The 9,657-nt window shown below is 38.7% G+C and overlaps 1 protein-coding gene across 1 annotated transcript; it reads right to left on the bottom strand.

Moving 5' to 3' along the window:
• Positions 1-274: 274 nt before the first annotated feature.
• On the bottom strand, positions 275-8,540 carry LOC142389027 (olfactory receptor 52K1-like). The gene is made up of 3 exons (XM_075474579.1): positions 7,639-8,540; positions 722-1,191; positions 275-468 (listed from the first exon to the last, which is right to left on the bottom strand). The coding sequence occupies exons 1-3, from the start codon at positions 8,538-8,540 to the stop codon at positions 275-277; spliced, it is 1,566 nt and encodes a 521-aa protein (XP_075330694.1).
• Positions 8,541-9,657: the final 1,117 nt, after the last annotated feature.

A 9,657-nucleotide genomic window follows, 5' to 3' on the forward strand; every position in this document is an offset into this window, starting at 1 on the left:
ACCACAGGGTTGCCTCTATTTGTGAGAAGGTGTGTGGAAAAACATGTATCCCCAGTGGTGCAGTCACTACGTCATCGGTGAATAGGAATCCCCTGATGGCAACAACAACGTAGCAGTCTATTTGGGACATGTTGTTCGATTCACACCAATTTCATGACTTTTTAATATTCTTAACTACTTCACATTCTTGTGGGCCTACCTAAGTGTTCTATGTGAAAAAATGACATTACAAAATATTTCAGTTTGTAAATATTTTACTGTGAGTACTTTATTTTCAGTACATTTGGCTGACTTTTAAATCTTCTTCCTTGAATTTCATGTCTTTCTCGGCCTGACTTGCCTCAACTGTATGTTGTCCTGGGTATGTGATAAGGCTTTCTATCCTCTTGATGGATGTTAGCATGATGTCATGAGCCTTTGGGAGAGTGATCCTCCTGTTCTGAAGAATCTCAGAGAGGTTCTTCAGTTCTATCAGAACATCAGCCATAAGAGCAAGATTTTTCAGAAAGTTGATGGAGCACAACTTGCCTTGGAATTTGGAATTTGGCCCTCTCTCTGCCATCTTTTGTGCTGTCTTCTGATGCATCTCGGAAGTGCTGTGCCAATGCTCCATAGGAATGCCAGACTGCATTAACAGCTCGCCATGAGGAAGCCACCCATCGGACATTGAAAACTCTTCCAATTCTTCTCAATGTGATTTGGAGCTTGTGGGCGCACTCACTCAGCTCCCGCATGCTTTTTGGGGACTGACTGTATAATGTATACAGGGCATCAAGGAACGCCTGGAAGTCCTTTGTCCCTCCAGTGGCTTCCAACGCCTGAGCCACCGCCAGCTCCAGCCTATGATTCAGGCAGTGCCATAGAATTATATTTGGGAAGTCACCTTGGAGCAGCTTCCCAACGCCTGACTTCACTCCTAGCATCACATTGGCCCCATCACTGCAAAATCCAATCAGCATCTCCTGCAGGAGCTCCATTGTGAATCCATTGTTGAGGAAACAGTGCATTATCTTGCCTTTGATGTGAGCAGCAGACAAATTTTCCAGCTCAATCAAATCTAAGGGAAAAGCAATTGGCTCCATCTCGCCGTCAATGCTGGCCTTTAAAAACACAATCAGTGTCGATTTGTGCCCCACACTGGTTGACTCATCAGCCAACACAGTCATTTTACTTTTATTTTCAATTATCCTCCTCACAATTTGATGTTTCATTTGAGTTGATACATGGTCAATTATGTCAACACAGACTGTCTTGCTGTGCAGAATGCGACCTAAATTGAGTGAATTTGCTTCTTGAAGATCAATTAATTTCTCAAAATCTGTAAAAGGCTTGTCATGTTTGGCAACAAAATAAGCGGTCCTGAACACTTTGGCAGTGGCCTCAAACGCAGACTCCTGGCTGGTGGCATTCATGTTTAAAAGGATCTCTTTCTGTGCAGTTTTAAGAATCTTAACAGCTTCATTGTGGGCTGAAGATTCTCTGTGCTCATGAATTTTTTGGCGGAGAGATGACAGCTGCACGGTCCTTGAATGGCCACATGGGGCGATATTCCCCTCTGCCCAATTGCTTACGATATTAACACCTCGAGATGCGCTGACACCAAAGCCCTTAACATCACGGCATGAGATGCAGCCAAGCATGCCATTTTGGGCATACAACCATTCGTTTTTTGTTCTGAACTGTTCAAATTGCTCCTTTGACCAAACAGGGGGGTAAGCGGTACTTGCAGCAGGCCCAGCATCACTTGTTGACGGTCCTGCACCTGCAACGTTACTCTCATTCACACTTGCGTTCTCATTCACTGCCAAGGGACTGCATGCACCGAGCCATCTGTTTTTCTGACTTTTTCCTGATTTTCATTTTCAATAACTCGGTCCTTTCTTTTAAATAGCTCGGTTATTCTTTTCTGCATTCTTTTATCTCTCCGTATCACAATGCTTTTCTTCACAGCACGCACTTCCTGAATCAGCTTCTGAAAACATTCCCATATATTGGCTGTCTAGTTGATACACTTTAGGGTGTCAGGAAAACGCGTGCTTACTTTACAAAGCATGCTCACATTTAGATCACAAGCTTACGGTCCTGTAGCCCACTAAAGCGGACATAGGCCTACGCTCTATGCTCAGCTGTGCCCCCGTTACAAACAGCGTGAACAGCCTATTTGAAGAAGAGTAATTTATTATTTGTCCGAGTAGAAGACATGTCTCAGTATGCCACCCAATCACAAAAACATGCAGTTTTTGAAAAGCCGATTTAACATTTCGCTGACACAGTTTTAAAGATGAGAGTCGAGACGACTTCATTCACCAGAACTAACTGCGGAGCAAGCGTGGGCAGGAGATGGAAACAAACGGAACGCAAGCTCCAGAAAGGCACCAACAGAAAGACCAAAATATATGGGACATTGGCAGACGTTTTGAAAACTGATTACCATGGGCTACTGGATGGCTTTCCCATTAGTAAAATTTAGTACCATTATTTCCAAATATTTTTTGTTGGGGTCTGAATAGGGGTGGATTTGAAAGCGTCAGTCGATGCAATTGGAAGCTGGCACATGCCGGAGATCCTTTGACTATTTTAAGCAAGCCAAGCTGTTATCTTCATCGGAGCTGGTCAAAAATGACATATTGTGGGTAGCCTAGATGTGTTTTCTTCTTAACACTCTGGGATCTCCAAAAACACATCTGTAACTCTGTGAGTTTTTGTCATTGAAACATATAAGTGACATCATTAAAAACCTTGAAACTTCTAGTTTTCAAATATATACATTTTAAAAATAAATTATATAGCTGGCCCTTTTTAAAGAGTGTTAACAGAAATCTTTGGATTTTCTGTTGTCTCAGACTGTAGCAGCTTCCTAGGCCACACCTATCGCTATTCACATGTAAAGTACCAGGTGATTGAGTGGCTATTCACAGGTGAGAACACGCCCCATTCAGCCAGCATGTGGGGGAAGGCAGCAATGTCCTGCCAGTGACAGACAATTATCACATGGAGAGTGACAGGTGGGTGGGGGGAATCAGGGGTGGTACACACCCATCTAATTAGTATTCAACTAACAGAGACACTGCCTTGAGTTACAATTACTTTTTTACAGTTTGTGTGAAAACAAAAAACATTTCTGACTGCACTTTTTACTTTTATGCAGCCAACACTTTTGTTTACAAGGTTCAACCTTCAAAAGTCTTGGCTAGATATATTTATAGTGTGTTTTCTTGCACTGTTTGAAGACCTCTAAAACTTGTTTTTTTGTACAGTTGTGTTTCCCCTCAATTTAAATAAAACTTGTTTGTATTACATTCACTTCACTCTCATGTTGTTTTTTGTTAGGCTTTTCCAAATACAGCTATATATGTCACTTTTGCATAGATGTTTACAGTTAGTTGAAATACTTGAAAATGTCAAGGTGGTGACAACTGCCTCAAAGTCTCTGAAAAGGCCTTAGACCCCAGAGGGTTTTAAGGGTTTTAAGGCGAGCGTTACTGCATTTTTTGTATTTTTTTGGTGTTTTTTTTTTTTTTTTTTTTTAATTCAGCATAATAAACCCTTATCAAATCTTACCGGTGCGCCGCACCGCCCCGGAATCTTTTACAGGAACGCAGCACCGCCTCGCACCGGCTTACTTTCAAAGCTGAGTGTGGCGCTAAAGTAACACGTCACTGTCGCAGACGGCTGCGCGCGGCACATCAGTCCCAACCTGGTCCCGACTCATGTGCGAATGCAGATTGAAACAGTTCTGGGGAAAGACAGTTATCAGAACGAAATTCGAGGAGGACTGTTCTTAGAATGGCCCCATTCCTTAAAAGGTTATAGGAACTGCCAAAGGTTCCTTCAGTCCGAATGCGGCTATAGAGGGAAGTACAGAAAGATAAAGTGCTTTATATACGTAGATTTTTGGCTAGTGGTAGTTGATGTTATTGTCTTTTATTTTATTTAGTTATTTTTTTCTTTCTATTAAGTAATCTTAATTATTGTATTGGCACATGCTATGGAGAGTCCAGAAGATTTACCAATGCCAATGTTTGTGTTTTGTTAATCTGGAACTGTTGTGTATTTTTCTTTATGGAAAACTAATAAAGTTCAAGTCATAAAAAAGAAAAAAGAAAGATAAAGTGCTGTAGAGGGGGTAGGGAAGTACAGGGTAAGTGCTAGGATAGGAGATGCTCTCTGAAGAGCTGGATCTTCAAGAGTTTCTTGAAGATGGACAGGGACGCCGTTGTTCTGGTAGCACTTGGTAGGTCATTCCACCATCGTGGAACAACACATGAAAAGAGTCTGGATTGTCTTAAGTGTGGTGTAGGTACTGCTAGACTGAGTGACTGAGTTGTGACATAAGCCTTTGCAAGAGCATTCAAGTAGATGGGAGCCGATCCATTAATAATTTAATTTGTGACATTAAATGTGTACAAAATTTTTGGTCATTACCATCTGGAAAGTCAGCTTTAGCTGTGATGAGCAAATTAGTCAAATCTTTCTATTGGTAGAACCAAAGCCGATAAGAGTGAAACAACCTCCTCTTTCTTATAGCCCTGTCAATGTTTATTTTGCCCTAGGATATAAGAATGATGGCAGCAATTAAAGCACAAATGTATTGATTTTTAGAAACAGTAAAACATTTTCTAAAAATCACTAGAGACATGGCAGATTATAAGAAGTGTTTGGATATCTATAATGTCAAATAAAAACTGATTAATGTTTATAATGCATTTAATTGGTTGATTATCTTATGATAACAAAGATTGTTTAGTTGAGATGATGGGTGAATATATTTTGTTAGTTCGGTCTTAATTGTCCTGTCACTGGAAACACTGGGATCACCTGAAAGGCAGCTTCTTGCTGAGGTGTTGTGGAAATTATTAAACTTGCTATCTATGACCATACCACACACTCTATGCCAAAGGATGAGAGGCAGGGTACACCAGGTGTACCAGGTCAGTGGTGTTGTATATGGGTGTAAGGTGAGTTTAGAGCATCCTGTCTAAGTCAAATGTACTAGTCAAGGTTATTGTTTGCTTCCTAATGGAATACAATGAAAACCTGTTGGAGAGAAGGTCTCTGTTATGTCATTATAAGGTCACGTAATTAAAGTATGCATCACTGGTTTCAACCACTGTTCACACAGGAATATTGTTATCAAATGAGAAAGTAATCAGTGATGATGTTTTTAAAGTTTCTCACTGTTTTTAAAGATTAATATTATCATTTGATACTTTGGCAAACTGTGTAGAAATAGATGACTGCATTATGCATGTGAATAAAGAATTTCAGGGTGTCCTGAATAGACTTAATTGTAATTTCACCAGTGATATTAAATGTTTTATACACCAAGAGGAATAATGTTGCTGTGTTACAAATTTGATTATTTAAACATATTTGATGATCTTAAACTTTTTTGCCCTTACGTGCCTTGATCTATGGGTTTTTGTGTCCAGGTTTGGGTTGTTTTGTTCTAGTTAACTTTTTGCCAACCCTGAAGTTCTTGCACCTTAATTACAGTGCTTCCTGATTTATTTTTGTAGAGTTTGTCTCCTTGTCGATTCTATTTAGTTTTACTTCATTTTACTGGTGGTCTATCTGGTCCAAATTTACTAATTGCTACACACTTGCCATGCATTTGTCCTTTCTTCAATGAATATTCTGCCAGGATTACTTTGCTCACTGCTCGATCGTTGCCGTCATTGCGGTTGCTTTGGCCCTTTTGGCCTGCCTGATGTGTTCTATCAAGTTTGATGTTCAGCCCCTTGCCTCCCTGCTTCATCAGTGCTTTTTGTGTAGTTTTTAGCTCTGGGACATAATATACGGTGGTTTGCAGCGCGTTTGCACGTGTCGGCCACCGTAATAATCTCTGCTCCCGACTATTTGATCCTGTATTTGGGCTCTTCAACTCCACTTAAAAAATCCATACGACGATATGAAATTATTTTTTGGAAAATATCAAAATTAATCTTCAGTGAGTTCACACAAAATGCTAAAATAGAAATAAATAGATAAGACTTATACACACAGCTAAGTGTCTGGTAGTGCAATCAAAAAAATTACCTCCTATCATCTGTCCCTCAGCTCTGTTTTTTTCTCCAAAACATGTCGGATATTTAGTTTAATGCATTTGTATTACATTGTTACTTGAATGTTATCTCATTTATCATATTAGAGACTGAATAAAACATTACTTTGTTATTAAGGTTTGGAAAAAAAAGGAAAAGAAAATTTACCAAAAGGGAAATATATTGTTGTCTAAGGCAGCTCATACTCTGCTACTCAAAACAGATAACAGTTAGTGCAACTGAGTAAAAAAATCAAGTCTTTCTATGAAAGTTTTGGCCACAAGGCCACAATTGTGGGACGGAATTATCTTCTTTCTTTCATAAAGAAGGGTGCTGTGTTTCCTATCCTCAAAGGGATAATAAAGGAAACTCTGAAGCTCATTTTCATATTATTTGGAAAATTAAAACAGCTCTTAACACTGCTGCTGCTTTGCTACTTTGGGGTCATTTCATTCAGTTAAGAACCATAAACAAAAGTGACAATTAGATCAGACCCCAAAGCAAAGGAAAGACAAGGAAAACAGAAACAAACTCCATACAGTTGTGATTTAGTTATAATCCGTTATCAGAGTGCACTGCTTAACATCCTGATTGATTTGAGTTATATCTGGAGCCACATATAACAGGATGATTTTGTCTTCATTTTTTGTCTTTCTTCGTGATTATTTTCAAGTTTATATACGATAGCCAGTGTGCTTTGAATAAATAACCTGTATCTTGATGAGCACAAGACTGACCTCCTCCATCTTTTAGTGAAACACAAGAGGGCAGCAGATCACAGAAAAAGCAACATGTACTGTAAGTATGCATGTATGTCACGTTTGGAGCCAATAGAGAGCAAATGCTTACATCTTGTTTGTGGGTATGAATAAGTTAACTATGTACTGATGGCGTCCTCTAGTGTACTATACAGAGAATGAGGTTCATCATTTAATGTTGTATCGAATCAGCATCAGACAAGATATTGTCTATGACCTTTTGCCAAGAAGTTGAGTTTGTTCGCTGATTTTGTTTTACAATCTGATCACATCATTACCATGGCAGTTAGAATTCTTGAGAATCCCATAAACAAAAGAGGAGTAAGACAAAGAACAAAGGCAAGGCAAGGCAATTTTATTTATAGAGCACAATTCATACACAGGGCAATTCAAAGTGCTTTACAAACAATGCTACAGCTAACTGCACTGTGACACTGTGACAGTGCAGTCACTGCAAAATTTTAGATCACAAAAGATGCCTGGATCTGTATGTTCTCTGTCAAAAACAGCTATGATAAGCTAAAAGAAAATAACATTGTTCAAGTCCTGACATACTGACAAACACTATTGATTTATTTGCAAAAATGTTTTATTGGCTGCAGCAACTGTTTGAGAAAACATGACATTGTGATTAATGAGAATAAAGTTAATAAAATTAATAAGAATATGATATTTATTTAGTAGACAGGGATGAGGCCAACAACAGTGTATACTGTTTAAAGTAAATGGATAGGATAGTATTAACGGAAGGAGAAGCAAATACATTGTAAAATGCATAAGGTTAAGTTGAAAAACAGCAAATTAAGAGAGAAGCAATTCATACCTTAAAAAAGTACCGGATTTTTTCTCGAATTTCTTTTGTTTTCAGGCCATAGATGATTGGATTTAATGTTGGGGGGAAAATCAATGTAGACACACCCATAAGTCTTCTTAAAGGGGATGAAATGTTCTGTAGTCTGTAAGATATGATGGTGAAAAGCCCTAAACACTCCAACAACAAAAAAACAATCAAATGTGTTGCACATGTCTGCAGAGCTTTGGCTTTAGTGTCTGAACGTTTAGACCTGAAGCATGCATTTAGGATCTGGAGATATGTGAATAAAATAATTCCATTAGCAACCACTTGTGAAAGTGCACTTATGAAAAGGCCATAAATATTATTAATGGTTGTGTCCTCGCAAACCAAACTCAACAAACTGGGATTATCACAGTAGATCAGTGTTAATTTAGATCGACAGTGGCGAAAACGCAACAGCAGAATAAAAAGCCCACCCGTAAGAATGAGACAAGCTGACCATGCAAGAGTTATTATTTTCATGATATTAGCATTAGTCATAATAGTGATGTATTTCAAAGGGTGACATATGGCAATGTATCTATCATATGCCATGGCAGCCAGGATGAACACACTACCTGCTGCATAGATGTGAATAAAAAAAGCTTGAGCAACACAGGCTGAGTACTGAATCATCCTGCTGTCTGTCAGTATTTCTTTTATGAGCTGTGGAAAGAGGGCTGATGAACCTATCAGGTCACAGATAGGAAGGTTCACCAGAAAGAGATGTATTGGCTGATGCAGAGATTTGTTCAGTACGATGGTGATGATTAGAGTAAGGTTGCAGAAAAGTATGATCATGTAGCTGAGAGTTGCAAAAAGAAATGTAGGGATGGTACTTTCAAAAGACAGATTAAAGCCACTTAGTTGTAAACTAGATGATGCGTTGTACAGTTTGCCCATTATATGCTACTCCTGCTTTTATGACTGAAAGCTCATTCGAAGCACCATCACTTCTGCATACACAGCATAGAATCTGCAATCACAAGGGAGGACATGAGACAAGAAATGCAATTTATTATTATAAACATTAATATTTATATTATCATTACATTAATGTATCAGGTAAAACAGCAAATTGTAAATTATCCCAGTGAAGGATGACACATACCAATTAATGGCTAAAACCTCCATTCTCCTTGCGTCATATTGTAGATAAGTTTAAAGTTTCGGAATTAAACTGCAGGAGAAGAAAAAAAAAAAAAAAAAAAAAAAAAAACAAGACACAGAGAAAGAAGAGGGAAAACAGTACATTCACCCAGCAGAATATAATTTATGTAGTGGTTAATAATTGAGCAGTTGTGGTAATGCAGGCAATGACAAACTGGAAAGATGTTCAGAGGGATTAGCGTCTTTATAGATGTGATTTTTCCATAACAGCATGGAGCTCCCAGGAGTGCTCTTGGTTATCATAAAGTTTATCTTTAGATCATTGAGCACTGCCTCTCAAGTGACTTAGGAGCAACAGATTGATTGTAAGAAATCTGCTCTTTTTTATTTTAAGATATGGTTTTTGTGGGGTTTTTTTTGTATTCAACCTTTTATCTTAGAAGTCAAACACAACAACCTGAGTTTCTACACAGTTTTGTTAACAAGATCTCAAATATATACAATAGCTGACGAGTGTCAGAACCAGAGAATGGAGGACGCAGATGCAGGAGGTTTAAAGGATAAGACCGGTTTTTTGACATTGGGCCCTTGATTTCACATTATAGCATGATGTTCTACTCACCCCTGCTTGTTGTTTGTCATTTGGAGCTGTTCCGAAGATATTCGCGAGGCGTCTGCCTGCTCTCTTGAGATATTCGGCCATGAAACGGTTTCCTATGGGCAAGCTCATACAGGCACAAACTATGCTGTTTATAATTTATTAATTACTCTACACTAGAACTGATAACGTGGTGGTGCGTCGCTTACTTAAAAAAATCCGGGTTATTGTAATTTTGATTTTTTTGTCGTAAAGTGGGTGTTACTGACGTCATCGTCGTGCTACTGCCACAGGCAGCCCACAGACCTGCTG

The sequence above is a fragment of the Odontesthes bonariensis genome, chromosome 9 (assembly GCF_027942865.1).
Source record: "Odontesthes bonariensis isolate fOdoBon6 chromosome 9, fOdoBon6.hap1, whole genome shotgun sequence".
Classification (NCBI taxonomy): Eukaryota; Metazoa; Chordata; class Actinopteri; order Atheriniformes; family Atherinopsidae; genus Odontesthes; species Odontesthes bonariensis.

Coding starts and splice junctions, on each gene's coding strand:
- LOC142389027 (XM_075474579.1), bottom strand. CDS start 8,540: ATGGGCAAACTGTACAACGCATCATCTAGTTTACAACTAAGTGGCTTT. Junction 1,192..7,638: donor GAAATTCGAGAAAAAATCCG/GTACTTTTTTAA, acceptor TCAAATTGTGAG/GAGGATAATTGAAAATAAAA. Junction 469..721: donor AAAAAGCATGCGGGAGCTGA/GTGAGTGCGCCC, acceptor ATGTTCTGATAG/AACTGAAGAACCTCTCTGAG.